General features: G+C 38.2%; 1 protein-coding gene across 1 annotated transcript; it reads right to left on the minus strand.

Moving 5' to 3' along the window:
• Nucleotides 1–1,587: 1,587 nt before the first annotated feature.
• On the minus strand, nt 1,588–18,409 carry SAMM50 (SAMM50 sorting and assembly machinery component). The gene is made up of 15 exons (XM_061472062.1): nt 18,253–18,409; nt 15,944–16,054; nt 14,695–14,796; nt 13,771–13,858; nt 12,559–12,665; nt 10,539–10,669; nt 10,239–10,326; nt 9,540–9,668; nt 8,772–8,843; nt 7,570–7,656; nt 5,373–5,443; nt 4,532–4,599; nt 3,578–3,724; nt 2,565–2,706; nt 1,588–1,783 (listed from the first exon to the last, which is right to left on the minus strand). The coding sequence occupies exons 1-15, from the start codon at nt 18,271–18,273 to the stop codon at nt 1,738–1,740; spliced, it is 1,410 nt and encodes a 469-aa protein (XP_061328046.1). The 5' UTR covers nt 18,274–18,409; the 3' UTR covers nt 1,588–1,737.
• Nucleotides 18,410–18,549: the final 140 nt, after the last annotated feature.

Raw genomic sequence — 18,549 nt, forward strand, 5'->3', positions numbered from 1 at the left:
TACAGTAGCTGTTAGACACATACACTGAAAAAGGTTTTTCATATTAAACCTTGTTCTTTGAAATAGACCTGACTTCTGTCATTCCCACAGCTATGTTTTGAACATCTGCAAGCCTTTACAAGAAGGAAAGCATGTTTATCCAGGTGGAGCTCTGCAAAACTAAGCAGAAATTTCTAGACTTTGTATTTATAAAGTGTGTTACCAACAGATTTAATTACTGTACTACAGCAACATCAGTATATACCAATGCTGAAGCAATGTATAACTGTGTTTTCTTTAAAGAGAGTGGGGTCGCAGTGCTAACTTGACTGGGAACAAGATATCATGGCAGTCCTGGTAGCATTCGGCAAAGTAGCTTGCCAGTTACGTCCAAACCTGTGTCTTTACCACAGTAGAAGAAACCAGGTGTGTAATAGCTGGTGTATTTCTGTTCTACTCTTCCAGAATCTTCTTTGTATTAAGATTTTTAAATTTACCAACACTTAACAGAAAAATGTGAATTTAGTTGCAGGGAAAGCGGCCTCTAGGTTCAGACTCTCTTAGGACTGACAACTTGGGATTAATACATATAAAAAAATTAGTATGTAACTACCTTCAAAGATAATTTTTTAGGACTACTATTGAGTTAGTCTGACCTTACAGAAACTGAAATATACGCCAGCTGATAAAGCAGGAGGTCACTTTTAAGTGTAATCAGCAACTAAAGAAGTCAATAGATCGGCATGCCTCTCACACAAAATGAAACAAGGCAGTATCACGTGATCACGTGTATACACCCCTTTCTGCAACTGCTACAAAAAGATTTGTTCCAAAGACCCAAATCAATGGTTTTGCTGAGAGCATCAAAACACGCAAAAACACTGCAGAGTTGAGAACTCTGAAACTTTCAAAGGCATTCTTGAATTTTAGTATTTACTGTGCTAGACAGCCAACTTAAATTTTTACAGTATGCAATTCAGATTATAGAAGGCATTTAAATAGATGATTTACAACAGTGAAATAGGGTAGATTTAGATTAGATTTTAGGAAGAAGTTCTTTACTGTGAGGGTGCTGAAGCGCTGGCACAGGTTGCCCAGAAAAGCTGTGGCTGCCCCATCCCTGGCAGTGTTCAAGTCCAGGTTGGATGGGGTTTTGAGCAACCCAGTCTAGTGGAAGATGTCCCTGGCCATGGCACAAGTGTTTAACTAGATGATCTTTAAGGTCCCTTCAAACCCAAATCATTCTATGACTCTAAGATATTCAAATCAGAAAATTTAAGCTCACTCGCAACCATTACTTGTGAAAAATACTTTTTGATGAGTAACAGAATTTTTTCAGCGTCATTTGCTCACAGAAGTTGATGATGGAGGAAGACTGTTCCCCCTCAACTTCCACTTTTAGCCATACTCACACTTGGTTGTCCCAACACTTGTGAGACTTGTGGCTGGAAAAGTGAAGACTATGCAGACCAATGCAACTATAATCATGTGAACTGTATCCAAGAACAAATTCCTGACACAAATCTTTTAATATTTTAAGTAACAACTAATAATTAAAAGCTACAAAAACTCTCCCATCTTTGATAAGAATCAGAAGTACAATGAACCTTTACAGCCTAATTCTTTAATGCGGTTTCTTGTGGAGTCTGAGGTAAATCACTCAGATGTGCACTGTTTTTCAAAAGTATCAAGCTGTATTATAGTGTTGATTTCAGTTACAGAGCACAATTTCATACACTGATGTAAAATGTTTCTGTATTATAGAAATCTGATTCCTGCTCCAAACTGAACACCATCACATATCCTGAAAAGAAACAATAAATAATGTAAGTGATATATAAGATACTGCTGAAGTTAAAATCAATTCTCCCCATCCCCAAATTTCCAAGGTTTTCAGTCTTTGGAAAGTTATAATTCAAATTTTAGCTGACAAAGGCTTTTTTAAGTAAATGCTTTGCCACTGCATCAATCATATGGAGCATTTACATTTGCAAAATCAAGCCCATAATTTTCAAGTTGCTGTTATTAATTCACATTTCATATGAATGAGAAGTAAAAACATAATCCAACTCCCATACCAAATACAGTTTCTCACATAGCTTTCACAGGTAACAGCAGGCCCCCTGAAGGTTTCTTATTGCTTGATGTAGGATAATTCATTGCTAACAAATTAATTTGTTCTCCCTTTGCCTTTACATATAGATAACTTGTTTTCATCTTTCAAGCAGACATTAAACTCGGTATTTATCCACTCATTTGTTTTTGGAAGACTTAAGCAAATACCATGATCTGTTTGAGGGATCATTTCCCATAAAAAAATAAAACCTGCTGCACAGCTATTCATACATTTCAACAGCTGCTTTCAGTGATCTTTGAAACTCAAGAAACAGAGTCTTCAATCAAGAAGCACTGTGAAACCAGTATGAATATAGCAAGCAGAAAGAAGAGAATCAAGTGTTGAAATATCTCTAAATCAGCACAGAATAAATAAAATTAAAGGGCAGCAAATCTCTGACAAAACTAGATATAAGTGCAGTAACCTTTAAAAACAGTTACTACTGAAGGATTTGGTGTAAAAGACAAACCTGTCACCAGACTGTACTCCCATGGGGAAACAGTAGTTAAGTTCTAATCTAGCAATGTTTCCAAGTCGAAGCACTATTCCAGCACCATAAGACCATCGGATATACTCTGCCAGCTTCTGCAGGTGAGCTCTGGGACCATCGCCTAAAAGCAAAAGAGCAGGAGAACAAGAATCGAATTAAGCTGTCAAGGTGGTCAGCAGCTAACTGGATTTTCAGAGCTAGAAGCCAGACTATTTAGGAGCAGCACCTGCAGACTCAAAATTTATTTACTACCCACAACTCTCATGAACTTCAACTGTCTTGGACTCAAACTACCATGATTTTAGTTGGATTGCTGGTTGATCTTCATTTCCCATTATAGGGTACCTATCTGCATGAATATGGAAGTGAATACTAAAGACTTAAATGTCTTTAGTAGGTCTCTTATAATCAGTTAACCTTCAATTGTGCATAAAGTGTCTCACTCCCGTATGGATGCTGCTTCTCTTCCATCAAGTGAGGCAGTCATCAAACATCACTATACCCCCAAACTGATTAAAATGATATTGAAAAGTCATATACTGATACACTTGAAAAAAACTGGGAATGGGAGAGGGGAAAAAAAGTCACATCAGCTACTGCACCCTCACCTATGCTCATGCCACTTTTTATTTAGTTCATCCTAGGAAACATTAGAATCCCACTAGAACATCATCTTCCAGTCTCCCTCCAGAACAGTGTATGACAGCAGGTGTTAATCAACTACCACATTAGTCTGAGAACATCAACTATTCACAGATATTACTGTTACCATTCCAGCTCTCTTCTGTACAAGTTGTGCTGGAATTTATTCAAAGAGCTAAAAAAATTACTGGCAATCTGTCAAATATACAAGTTAATAGCAGTAGCTTTTTACAGGCACCAAAATATACATGGTAAACAAACTTCTGTGTAAACAGACACCAAAAAGCTCTCTTTTTTTTTTGCTTTCATAGATATATAAAAGAATTATACATAGTTCTACTGAGTCTTACCATAGTTCAGATTGCAGAGGTTTCCAGCATTAAGGAAGAAATGTGTTCGGAAAAGGTCTCCAAACCCTCCCCTGCCTGGCCGGAAAGGGAGAGGGGTGTATAGATGCAAGCCTCCAGCCCAGTAGGCTTCTCCTCCCAAGTAATCACCTGTTTTAGTAAAATGTTAGAGTAAAAGCATATACTGTAGCATATATTCAAAGAACCAGTGATTAAAAGGTACAAAAACACATCCTTAAGTTGTTTTAGGTCACACTTCTACCCTTTCCAACTCTTGCCATTCTCTTCTAGCTCTCTCCAACCTCACCATTATTAAGTAAAGAAATTAGCACTTACACAATTCTTTAAACCTTCCAAATGAAGAGCCCTGTCAATTCTCTCCCTCACCAAGACAGCCTGAGACATGCACCCACTTCTGTTTCATCAGAGACTACCTCCTGAACACAGAAACACCACTGAAATACCTGCCTTAGTTCTAAAAGTGGGAAACTGATAAACAATTTGCTTTAAAATATACTGAATACTGAATCCACTGATAACAGCAAGTCAACAGCAATAAAACTGTGGAAGCTCCTGGCTCTCAAAACACCTCTGTTGGTCAGATTACCTTTCCCCTAGGCTACCTGAATATACACTGTAGCAAACAGATTTAATGTGGATGTTGCTATAACCATCTTTTGGGTTGAAGGTTGCTTACTAATTAAATTGACACACTGGTAGTATACAAGTTGGAACACACAGTTGGTTTATAAAATTAGCTAATGGCCTTACTAAGAACTACCAGGCTGTATTCCATTGTGAACTAATATATAATGACATAACACTTCTCAGATTCAAAATGCAGAGTGGAAGCAATTATTTTTAAGCTATACAAAGCTTAAGGCCAGAATATGACTCTTTGTTACCCACTAATATTTACAGTATTGTCAGAGGAGTGGAATTTTAAGCATGTCAGACCTTCACTCTGGGGTCCGATGCTGTACATACTGAATCCACGCACGCTTGTTGGTCCACCAAGGTAAAACCTAGTGAATACAGTCAAATTCAATTTAAAGCTTCCCTTGAAAGGATGTCTGAAAATATCTAGCCAAAATTCTGACACTGCTTTTCAGAGTTACAGCTAACTTTGTAACTGGTTTAGTAAAGTGTATTTAAAGCAATACAAGAAATGATATTTAAATCCTGATGCATTTGATAGAATTTCCAAAATAAAATTATTTTTTATTATTATTTTATTTATTATTATTTTATTAATAATAAAAATAAGTCTTCCATCAGTTAAAAAAATCAAAACAGAAGCATCCCCAGAACTGAATAAGAACCAGAATGCTGATTCTGTCTGTTGTAATAATTTTGATAGAAATACTATAGTTAAGATCTATCATATGTGAAGTTGACACTCAGCATTTAGTATTTATTGTAAACAAATTTAAGTCTAAATGGCTTCTGCTAGAGACCTTTAAACACAGGTATTAAGAGAGCAAAACCACCAAAAAAGCCAACACTTACAATACAGCTTTACGTCTAAAAATACCTACAGTGTTACCTATGCCTGACAGAAAATTTTGCAGATGATAAGTATCATTTTGCAACCATAAATATTGGCAAGCAGAGCTACTACATACTATCCCAACATGAAAATCAAAACCAAAAGGTACAGCTTGAGCACTAACATGCAATTAAAGCTAACTAGAAACGTTTTATTCTCCTCAGAAACAGAACTACTATGGCTTTGCTCTTCTACTATAGTTTTCTATGTTACCTGTAGAAAGAAATTAAGAACCATCTAAAAACTTGCCTGTCAGCTATACTGGATGGCTTGTCTCCAATAGGTACTAGCATTCCACCCCAAAGTGATGCTGAAAAAGCCTTTGGAGAGAATAAGAAGTTGTTTATTAATACATGCTACTTAATTTCCCTAAAAACAGTATTAGTAAAATTTAATCGCTCACTAACAGGCAGAGCTCCCCTCAGTCTGACAAAAACTAACAGATGATCACAGTGCACGCATAGGTATCAACAGCGGCAATGGCATTTTCAGGGAACTCTTGATCACTGCTGCCCTCTTTCGTTTATGTAGAGCTACACCTTGAAAAAGTTGACAATAGCACATCTGCACCAAGTGCTAGTTTTACTATTGCTAAATAGAACACTCATCCAGCTCCTATTTTCTTATGAATTTTCATGTCTTGAAGTAAGACAACACTGCTGCCATAAATTAGACCTGGCAATTTTAAAACCACAGAGGCTGTCAAGCAAATAACTAGCAAAAATGTACAACAACTACCTGTCTGTAAATTAGCCTTAGAATTAAATGAAACCACCTTCTGCAACTCACTATATTGGCGTCAGATACACACACAGCATTACTGCCGATATGCTATATACTACTATATGGTAATTCTTGGGAGACAAATCATTATAATAAATAGATTCAATGGTTTAATCATTTGCTTGGTACCTGTGTACCAAGTAGAAGTACTACTGCCAGATGGTGAGATTTACTGACAATACCTAGCCTAAAGGTGTTGGATAATATCTCTTAATTTTACAGCACACTCCTGCTACCTTCTGCCCCAAGTGTCCCCAGATGCTTCCCCTGCCATATTCAGGCAGCACACATGTCTGGTTACACAACACATGGCATATGCAAAAGCCAGCTGCATGCCAAATCTACACTCATGAACAATGGGCGATATAAAATTATGTACACCACATGATGAGATACACTTCACTTCCATTCACGATGTAGGCATATTAGCAGTCATGGGTAAGAACAAGTCCTCTCTGCGTAGCCATGAGGCCATTAAATTACTTCATAGGGGAATACACTGTCTTTCTCAGCTAAAGGTCAGCAAATAAATGTAAGATGATTAGAAGTGCACTCATCAGGCAATGCCTTTTCTCCTACCACATGGAAGGTGCAAACATAATAACGTAATAAGAAAGGGATATAGAAAACAGCCTTAAAATGTCTTCTGTGTTGGCCTCACTGGTCAAACCAAGTTGCCTCACACTAAAAGTTTTTTCATTCTGGTTTGGGTTTGTTTTTTTTCTTTGGTATGTTGGGATGCAAATCATTGTAACCTCTGATTTTTAAATCTTCATAATAGAAGTTGCTGTTTAATTCCCCATTCACCTATGAAACTGTAAAGCTGCCTGAATCTTAAAATCTCTATGCTCTCATAAAGTTCATTAAACATGAACAGTGTTGCTTCCTCAGAAGGAAATCTAGTTGGGATACACAAGAACAGCTCTGCTAACCAAACCAAGACTTTAAGTGATAACGGTATAGGAATTTCATTTCAAAACCACACAGTGACTCTAAACCAAAATACTACTGCAGACACGGTACCATATCACCTGTGACGTGTTCTGCCTATGGTGTGGCTGACTAGGGGCTCATATAAACTTCTCATTGCAGCACATGCCTTTCTTATTGGAACTTAAATTGTTCATTGAGCACAAAATGTTTTAGTGCAGGCTAAGCGCCGTAGTGAAATCAGTCTTCCCATTCTTTCCCAATAGTTTTACATAGAAGAAATAATTACATGCCATGATATCAAAATTAACAATCAAATACTCATAATTTACAATGACAAAAGAAAACTATCCCAAGATTAGTCAGAATATTCATAACCAGGTGAAAGAGACAGAACAAAGGCTGTCATTGGTTTTGGAAAATCACTCTATTATAAAGATCACAAAGAACAGACATGCCCAACATTACTTCTGAAAGGAGAACAGTTCACATCATTAACTGTCAGACTAGTCATTCTTTCCAAAATGCCCACTTCTCAAGTGACGGTACATGGCTGGAATGTCATGTTAAGAGTATTTCACTTTCAAAGAAACAAATCAACATATTTACACCATTCATCTTTCACTTTCACAATCATCTTCTTATTCATGGTGAAAAATCATCATAAGAAACAGACTTAATAACCTCATTTGCTAAATCAGATCAATCACTAAAATATCTTTTAAAAAATTACCGAATCCCAGATAAGTTGCTTATTCAACTGAAATTCAAAATCCTCTTTTAGAAAGCTCACGTCTCCACCTGTATAGCCAGCCAACTCCTGCAAAGACATAAGTTTATGAAAGTTGTAACGGATATTACATGTTTCTTCCTTCTAAAAGTTCATCATGTCTGCATCAGCACAAGCAGTGCTTTCTGTACAAGAAATACAGATACACTGGTATGGAGAGAAAACTGAATTTTGAATCAACAAAAAAAACATACATGACCCTCAGAACAATGAACAGCATTTTTTCTCTCCATATATTAAGCCAAGGTATTGCTTTCTAAGTCATTCTTGTAAATGATGGCAAAATAGAATGGAGCCGGAAAATTCAACACCCAAAATAAGAACTCTTACTGTATTTACCTAGACCTGAAAAGATTTCATATGCACTAAGGCAGCGCTGAAGAACCAGCAAGCCTATTGCATTACACCAATGCAAGCTGAAAATAAGTGACCTGAATCAGTGTTAGAAGCAGCACATAAGAAATGGTATGTTAACAAAACCCCGCATTACGACCACCTTTTTCACTCGGAAACAGAACAGTTCCCTGCTGCTTACAGAAACAGCAGTACTTCTGCTTCCAGGGGCATTTCAAAGCAATCTGCTTCTAAAGCATTGCAGAAGCTAATGCTTCCAAGTTGTAACTGATATACCAGAAAAGCCAGCTTTTCTAAAAGCTCTGAAAGTAACAAGAGTGAAAACCATTTTCTGTGCTAAAATGATATATGTGTATGACTTTGACAGTTAGTTTTACTTAGTCTTCCATTTTTAAATCTAAGATTTACAGACTTTGTAAGTAGCAACAGGACCACAGTCTGGTAGTATTACATGACAGTATTAGAATAGAAGGACTAATACCTACTGTAAAGTGCAGTCAGGGATAATGTATCTCAGCTAGTAAAGTAATTTAATGCTAATGGCGAGACAAAACGGCTGTGCTGTTTTGGACCGATGGTCTTAAAATGAAAATTTGCCATCATAAAAACAGTTTCATGATTTTAAAAGGCACACATTATAAAAGTAAATACTGGTCATCACTGACTCCTGGTCAATTTATGATTAATTTTAACTCTGTAGACATTTTTTACATGAACATCAATTAGGTGAAGACTTATTCAAATACACTTACAGAAAAAATCCAGTAATAGTGTAAGTGACTTAATACTACCTGATTAATTTTCAGCAAAGCACCTCGTCTTGGCAAGATTGAGGAGTTCCGGGAATCAATTACCATGGCATGCTGAAAAGAATCAAAAAAGTATTTTCAGGTTCTCATATCTGCTGAATACCCCATAGTGACTGTATTATTTTCTTTCAAAAACTGTGCAAACAGCAAAAGACAACCACAGCTCCAGCTAAGGCTCGTGTAGCTCCATGGACTTGGGAACAACTTACCTACAGACTAATTTAGTTCTGAATTTAGAGGCCACACTAAATGCACACATTTATATCTTTTGGCCATGGTACACACCAGAAACCTGGCAGCAACAATGTTCCAGTGTAAATCACCAAGCCTATGACAGTAACCTGCAAATATTTTATTTCCTACAATTCGTAACCTACAAGTTAAAGATGACAAGTGACCAAAAACTGCTATAGGAAAGAATATTTAGAAAGGGCACAGCAGCTCTAGGATGAGCAAATTTACTGATCCTGTCTTTTACAAAAAGAAGACAATTCTGCAAAAAAGAGACAGCAGTGAGACAGAGGGAGGCCCTGCAGAAAGAACAAGCTGGCCTATGCAACAGTCAACTATGAAAATATGTTCCCTCTTCGGACCTCCTGGATGACTCTGTGTGAACGACCAAACACAGCAAGAGATGTCTGAAGTAAAACACAGAACCTGCTAAGACAAAAAGCTCCTCTGATGTAATTTGTAACTATTAGATGACTCAAAATAATGTGTTTAAAAAAAAATATCAGGAAACAGACTTACAGAGAGAGAAGATTTAAGAGAGTGTCCACTTTCTTCTCGAACAGAAAAGGATGCTGTTCTAGCAAGGCAGCCAAGCTCTCTCCACACACCCTCCCACTTCAGTGTGTGATTGGTCTTCCAGATTGGAAACTACAAATAAAAAATTGAGTGTGACATGAAAAACTGCTACAAAATGAAAATCATAGAATCATAGAATAGTTAGGGTTGGAAATAAACATTTCCATGAAAAATCTTTCTAATGAACATTGTTTTATACTTAAGTACACTTTGTCTTTTCAAATTGCTAGGATCAGAGAGAAACCCATTTTCAGGGAGCTCCTGAACCAGTCAACAGAGTTTCTCCCAGTAGCTGCACATTACTTGCTCTATCCCAAATGAGAAATATCTTCAATCGGGCTGATATAGTGAGCTAAGCAGCCAGCCACCTCTCTGAAATGATACTTTAAAGATTTAAAACTTGGAGAAAAAATTCACTGGTATTTTTTATACAGCCAAAATAAAACTGAATTCTAACAAGACTAAGGTCTATTACCTCCACCATTTTAAAAATGTTGACCTCTTTCAAATAATGACAAGTTAGCCCTGTGCACAAGTGTTTCAATCATTAAAAAAGTAAACTAAATATTCGCAAAAGCCAGCTGTGACTTGAATTACATGTAAAGGAAGCATGATTTCCACAAACACTTGTGCTACACTTACATTGAATTCTGTTGATATCCCTCTATCAGTTTCACGAAGAGAGCTCCAAGGGAATTGCCCAGTTACTTTGTACAGGTTAATTGAAAAGCTGAAACACAACATTATTGGTAGGTTTGAAAGTGAAACTAAGTAGGTGGAATTTTCAATTCTCAATTCTCAAAAAACCTTAAGAAACTAGCTTTGCCACATTATTAAAAGATCCTCAGGAAATGAATACATTTAATTATTACTCAATGAAAGATCTTATTGTATTATATTCCTTCAACTAAAAGAAAAGGTACTAAAACATGTATCCCCTACTTTCTTTCAAAGCTTCCAGGCTGTGGTTTGAAGAGTGACAGGCCATACGATGTTTCCTTTGTTCCATAGGAGAACTGGAAGGTTACCTTTTCTGCACGACCAAAGAGATTTGGGAACTTGAGACCAAGCACCTATGGAAAATTAAAAACAAAACAAAACAACCCTCACATTTCATATAGTTTGCAGTCATGCATCTTAATTATATGCTGAAGACAAGTATATCTATGGTGAGAATGAGAAAGACAATACAGTTGCAACTGAATGTGTTTTTTCTTTTAAATTAGATTTCTCTTTGTAGTGTCAGAAAAAAACATCACAATAGAAGAAGTTACAGTTAATCATCCAATTTTTATTGCTGGCCAGTAGTGGGCAACTTAATTTGCATTCTTACTGTACCATCAGTACAGCTATTATTTCCAGCACCATCTCCCAGTCAGTTTCAAAGCCCAGGAGAGTAAATCTTTGCCATAAGCAGCTGCTCTACAACTACAGACTTTTAGCTGATCATCAGGTAGGGTTCACTGAAACCACAGCAATAAGCCAATGGAAAATTATTAATACAGAGCCACTTTCATGTATTTTTGTTTTGAGCAACAAGATACTTTTGCAATCAGTCCTGATGGCAGTACAACATTAGCATTCCAGTTCTCCAGAAACTAGTTAAATACTTTTGCCTGTTCTGGCACAAATTCCTTTGGCAGCTCTTGGTCCTTTGGCAGAAAGGATGGAGCAGGTTTCCTCCAAGCACAGACACTACCTGTGCTAGGACTGTTCAACTCTTGTGTGTTCTATTTTAAAAGTATGTAAAAAAGCTATAAAATGCTGATTGCCTTTGTCTAACAGCTATTGGAAACAAATCAGTCACCTGAACTTTGTGATGATGGCTACAATGCAATTATCCAACTAACCAGAAATTTTAGTACAAAATGTTAGACCTATAGGCTTCAGATGAATTTAAGGGATTAGAATAAATGTTAAATCTATTCAACTTTTAAGGGAACGATCTCTGCTGCCAATACTAGCATCATGTCTTTGTATCATTCAAACATTTTGCTTCTCCACAATGAATTAAAATCAAATAGAAGCTGAGTACAAAAAGAGAAACCAAAGCAGCTTTCAGACTGCTTCCAAAGGCACTAGAACCAACATGGATTTCCTACTGGTTTCATTCAGACCACACTATCTGGACACTGCTCTTGGCAGAGGAGCTGCATAAGTAGCTCTCAACTCACTGAATTCCTATTCAGTGCACTTGCAAAACAGCATCACCTGAGTCATGCAGTATTTTATCCATGTTAAAAATATCCCTAAGAAGAAAAGGATGAGTCCCTTGATCTGGCTTATCTACCAGCCCCAGGCACAGCTGCACTGTGCACGTAAGACAGAAAGGGTGCAGGAATGAGCACCTGAGAGCATGATGTTTTTAACGCCAGCACTTCTGTTAACAAGACATTAATAGAAAACAGTACAGCTGTTACTTTTTGTGTCATCTGATAAATATTTTTCACACAAGATTTTAATCTGATCCATTCTTAACTGAATCAAATGGAAACATTTATATGGTTCTGGAAAACCTTGCATTTTGCAGCCCAAACTAACTGGTACTGGGCTAAAATAGTAAAACCCAAGAACAATGTCTAAGTTAAATATAAAGCATTTCAACTGAGAACAAAAACACTCTAAACAGATCTCACAGAAATGAAATGCTAAACTCCTTGCAAACCTCTCCACTAGATAAAGCATCTTAAATACTATAAAAAAATAATTTATTGAATTTTAAGAATTAAAAGATTAACATACTGAGTTGGAAGCTACAGCATTCTTCCCTAGCTCAAAATAGGCTTTTGCTGAATGAAAGCCTGACTAATACAAAGACTCTTTAGAGACAAAGGTCTGGAAAAGCCTTCGTAAAGCTGGATCAAGAAAATAATTTGGCTTTGATCCCCAAATTCCTTGCTAGGTTTGAAACAAGAAAGAGGAATGTCGAAAGGAATTAATAATTATTTGAAATAATACATACCATACTGCCTTCATTGTTGCCAACCATAGTGTTATAGCTTCCAGTTACTCTTCTCAATTCTGTTACCTCAAAGGTTACATCTAAACCATTTGGAAGGGCATCATCTCCTACATAAACAAATAAACAAACAAACAAATCTATGTTGTCTCCAAAAAGCTATTATAAAACCCCGAAGACATAAGAGGCTTTGAATTATCTGAAAACTGGTTGAATTAAATGATAATGTAAGTCCACATTACAAAGAAAAATGCTTGAGAAAAAGATGTCTTTTGGATATGAGCGCAGAATTTGGTTCAACTGCAGCATGACTAGCTTTAATTATCAACAAATTAGTTTAATTATGAAACAGTAACATTTGTTTGTTACCTACCCACTAAAAACAAAGACGTAGATAAATTCTTACATTAAAATGATTAGAAATTAAAGTGGTCCTGACAGAGCAAGAAGAACACCATCACTAGGGCAGAGCTCCCAGCATTCTGTAGTCAAGTGCTGAACAGCAGAAGCTGCCCAGTAGCCTCAGGGCTCTGGCTACAGCAGCTGTTTGAAAACACAGCTGTCAAGGATACCTAATTCTGCTTGAAGTAAATGTGACAGCAACCTGTGGGACTGCTCTGCACTTCCTTCTCAGTAACACAACTTTCCTTTGCTGAAAAGAACAGCAACAATTTTGAAAACCAACCCCCAATCCAAGAATGCAAACTGAGCCTCACTTTGAAACCTGCACACATTCAGCTGTCCCACATATACTATAAGCCAGTTTTTAATCACAAGCACTGATACAATTACTAGCATTTCCTCAGGAATGTGCTGATATAACATCAGTTATGTGATGTGTAATACGTGAAAGTACAGGACACATTTTCAAGCTTTTCTTCAAGTGTCCCTCTGATACTTTGTATGAAGGAATATGTACTGTAATTATTATAGTGCTGGAAAGTCTCTCATTTTTGCATGCATACAAGTGCTATTTATATATACATACACATACCTACAGACACATACACTTGTATATATAGCACACCTACCTGTACATCTAAAATATATAAAGGTATATCAGAAAGTAAGGTTTTTTTACACAGAAAAGTCCAACCTATTACACAGGAAAATATACATTATAGGTATGCATGTGTGTGTATATATATATTTATACATATATAGGTCTACATTTGCATGAGGGAAAAAAGTGAGGATTAAGGAGGCAATACATACCTTGACAGGTATCAATCAGAACATCCACCTGTCTAAAGATTCCTAGACGAAGCAACTTTTCACGAGCTTCATGCGATTTCCTCATAACCTACAGGATGAAATAAGTAGCTTAGTCACAGAACCATAGAGTCATAGAATAGTTTGGGTTGGAAGGGACCTCCAGAGATCCTCTGGTCCATTTGAGTCTTTCAGGTTACCAAAACCCAACTAGGATAAAAAAGTTAAATGCAAGTAAGTCATACAATATTCACAGATTTTGTATAGAGACACATATATGCGCCTTCAAAAACAGATCACACTTTAACACTTCAATCTGTAAAGAAATAAATTAAACACAGTGCATTCAGCTCATTGCCTACCTTTTGATAGTCTGCTTCCTAATTGTTATAAAAATTTAAACCTATTATTCAATTCTTAAGTTTCAGTAGTTAAAATTTACACACCTATGCTTTTGGCAAAAACCTTGAACACCTTAATCTGTTTAAATTTAGATCAATTTACAGGTCTAACTGCCAGCCATACTCCAGAAAGAATCACCACTTATGAGTGCAAGGGCATACAGCCTAACTCTCACTTCGATCCACTGTGGAGATTGGCATCAGTTATCTGTGCCAAGATACAATAACTTATCTTAATGAAGTTAACTGAAAGTGTCACCTACCCAGTTAACAATTCTCAGATAGGAAGACTGAAGCTGAAAAAAATATCTGAGAGTACCCTTTGCCATCTCACAACATCTTTGAGCTGAATACATCAGAAAATATAGTACCTGCCAGTATTTCATATTTATCTTCCATATCACAAGATCATAATCATTGTAAAACTTGACAAAGTTGCCTCGTATTTGAGTTGCCTGCCCAAAGCAGGGAAAAGAAAATCCTACTTTGTATTTTTAAACAGTAGGTCTGTTACTACAGTACTTACATCAATGAGATTTTTAGCCTTGAAAACATCAGCGATTTCATACATGATAATGTCATCTTTGGTCCTTCCAAGTCCATCGAAGTGCACATGCTGAACCACTACCTAAACAGAACAGAGTGTTTTAAACACGAGTGCTGAATTTGCATCTAACAGTATCAAAATCACCAGTGCACAAAACAGGATTGCTATCCAAGTGAAAAATCTTGAAGATTCTTACATCTTACTGCTGACCTACATTACCAGAAATCAGTGATATCTAAGATTCTGGAAAGTTGTTCCCTTAACTCAAAAATTAAAGAAAACAGAACTCTAATACCAAAGTTAATACTGGTCATTGCAGAAGAGAGAGCAACACATTGTAGCTTCTGGGATTTTAGTTGTCAGTGTTGTATGGACAAATAAGTCACTGCAGAAATCACACTAAGATACTAAGACATGTAAAACAAAACCTGTAGGTTGTTGTAGTTAGCTATTTTTTGTATCAGGCACACATAAGCAAAGAGTTAAAAGAAAAAACAAACCTACTAGCCATACTCACTACTACACTGTGTTAGAAATACAGGGGTAAGTGTAACAAACAACAATCTGCAAATGCTTCATATGTTCACATATAATAAAACAGCACCAGAGCCACCTAGCATTCCTGCAAATTGCTTTAAGAAGACCCTATCAGAATATATATATAATGACCTCAATAAAATCCAAATGTTACTGCCCAGCTTCTAGAGAGGATGAGACTGAATACCATAAAAGAAAGGAAAATCATAATAAAAACTAAAATAATGCATGGTATCTCAGCCATCCAGCATGGCTAAACATATTATGGGCAAAGACAGACATGATCTTACAAGTGAAATGTTAAAAAAACCCAAACGTTACCATCCTCTGCTGAAGTTACTGTTTTGCTTAGCAACATAATTCACGTGGTGGTGTTTTACCCTAACTTGGCTAATACTGCACTCTAGCAGATTAAGGACAGTTGCTTGGTTTTCCCCCAAGCAGTGATGTCTTACGAGAGAGGGGAGAGCAGCATCTGGAGACAGGTCTATTAGCTCAGAGCTGAACTTAGTAACTCTTGTGGTGGGTTAAAAAACACAAGAACTAGACAACACCAGATTCAACTCACAGTACTACATTTAGTTCTTTCACATCCAAAACCAAAGCTTAGAAAGTTCACTTGGGAAAAACAAGCAAGGTGCCATGACAGTTATTTTAAGAGAAAAAATCCAGATGTTTTTCATGTACTTACATCTTTGTTTTCAAGAATTTCCTGCTTGGGCTCAGGTTCAACTTCAACCAGTTCAGCTTCCTCTCCCAAAGCACCAAAGTCTGGGCCACCCATTGGAAGAGGCTCCAAACTCTGAAAGCATAAAACTGCATTTAATATGGCACACCGATTTGTGAATTATGCTTTCTAAAAAGGAAAAAAAATACAGTTCTTGACACTGTGCTCATCAGATTCTAAGGGGAAAAAAGCAAAAGGGAAGAACTAAAATGAGGGGAATTACCAGCACACTTGTTACCTACCTGTTTTCTGCATCTTTTAATGAAAGTTGTGAATAGCTTCCATGTTGAATCATTTCTCTAAAGTACTCTGCACTCTTCCAAAAAACACCCCTTATTTTTAAGACATGCTTCCTGTTCTAAAGATGAATTCTACCTCCTTAAAATAAAAAAAATGTTACTACTTATTTTGGGTTTTTAAGAGGGAGAGAAGTGTGAACAATTTTTTAAAAAGGGTGTCTGCATTTTGTTACTTTTTAATGTATTTCTACAAATCTACATTTTAATACTTCTTTTAAAAGTAACCTTCTAAGTAATGCGTAAGAACTTAAGAACTTCAGGCCTTATGGATCAGAGGTGAAAAGTTTAATTAAAATGTTTTCCAGCACAGTGGGGCTTCATTTCCTATACCTTAAGGAGTCCTAAAATAACACTTTATCAGAAGATAACAGATTCAAGCATGACAGAATAGCGGGTTACCTGCAAAAGCAGAGGTCAGGACAGGATAACTCAGTAAATCTACTTTTAGTCTTAAGTCACTAATACAGTATTTGCTGCATTATTTAAGGATAGCTATTTTGCTGGAATAGGAAATTGCTGTTACGTATCAGAATCCACCTAAATGAAGACAGAATCCTCTCTCACTCCCAGCAATTTTCAGGCAAGCATGAGACACTCAACATCCACACAATATTGTGTATCAGTTTATACTACAGATGGATACAAAAACCAAGAATACAAGAAAAAAAAATAACTGAAACAAAAATTAAATTAGGTTTGGTAATAAGATACTATGGAGCCCTAACGGCTTGCCAGCAGCTGTTCCTCAGTCTAATTAAACACTACAGAGAAACCTGCTGGTTTTCAAAAGGCTTTTGAAGAGGTGTTATTCTAGATGGGATCTTGAGGAATCATCCAGTCTATTCTTAGCCCCCAAATAAGTCAGTCACTCATTAATCACACCTGAATTATCCACAAGTTTTTGCCCTGTGGTTGCTTTAAGGGGAAAATAGTTTAAGTCAAATTCACAAGGACTTGACATTTGCTCTGTGATTCTTCTGCTTTACAGTGCACAGCACCACCAGCCTTTTCACTGGTATCCTTACAGCTTGACTTTCTCATAACCTGTCTCACACAGCACTTACACCTTTCCATACAGCAGACTGCTCAGGAGTGGACTGCTTACCTAGAACGTCCCGAGATGCTTCTCTAAGGAAGCCTTGAGGCATGGACCGTTTACTGCCATCCTGAAGTATTTCAGAACCTATGTATCTGTATTTGAAATTATTTTCTGACAACTAAGAGAGACTTTTTCTTGTTACCATTATAGCCACTACTTCTTGTTTGACCACAACAAACACTTAAATATTTATATTCCTTTATTTAAGTAATGCTATATAGACATTTAAGTATCTGTTCACGAAGGCCTCCAACTGCTCTGGATGCGAGACATAGCATGTCTCTGTAAGGAATGCTGCAGTTTACCAGGGAAGTGCAAACCTCCCATCTCCACTCCCACCGTACGGGCTGCACGTGTAGGACAGTTTCTCCTTCGTAGTTTGTTTTTTGGGGGCTGCTCCTTTTAATACTTTCATTTACGCAGCCTTGCTCTTGCCAGCCCCGGCGACAAGGTCAACCCCGACCGCCGCCAGGGACGAAGGAAAGACCCGGGGAGGGAAGGAAAGGCGCTTCCGAGCACCGGGACGGTGGCAGCAACAGGGACCCTCTCCCTTCTTCGTACCCCTTTCCCTATCTCCTCCCCGCATCCGGCAGTCACGGGCCCGGCTGCCCCCGGAGGCGCTGGGCAGGGATCCCAAGGTGCCGCCGCGCGGGCCTGAAGCACGGAGGCCCTGGCGCACGGAGGCCCTGACGCACGGCCCAACAGAGTGGCCAGACCCTGCTGCCAGTCCCATCCCCGACCCGAGCTGCACTCGGCGGAGAAAGGCGGCTGGCGCTTGCCCCCGCCGGGCCCGGCCCGAAGGTCGAGGAGCGGAGAGCACGACCCGCAGCCGCTGGACCGTACCGCTGCGGGCCCGTCCCCTGCGCGCCGCTTACCCGTGCATGCACGGTGCCCATGGTGGCCAAGGGGAGGCGGCGGGCGAAGACAGAGAAGCTGGGCGCCAGGCACCGCGGGCTATCAAGGCCGCAGCACGGGGGCGGCCATGACACGGAGCCCCGCCCCGGCTCCCATTGGACCGAGGGGCGGGAAGAGGCGGGGCGGAGGTAGTGCTGCCGGGACACTTGCGGCCGGAAGGCGGGGACCGGAGGGAGGTGGGAAAGTGACAGTCGCAAATCCGCGTCAGGGTTCGGGTGCAGCCCTATACAGCTGCGGCGGGTGCTGCTGTCTGCCGG

The sequence above is a fragment of the Pezoporus flaviventris genome, unplaced genomic scaffold, assembly GCF_033815535.1.
Source record: "Pezoporus flaviventris isolate CSIRO_AGI_PZ_B2104156 unplaced genomic scaffold, CSIRO_AGI_Pfla_v1 ptg000070l, whole genome shotgun sequence".
Lineage (NCBI taxonomy): Eukaryota > Metazoa > Chordata > Aves > Psittaciformes > Psittacidae > Pezoporus > Pezoporus flaviventris.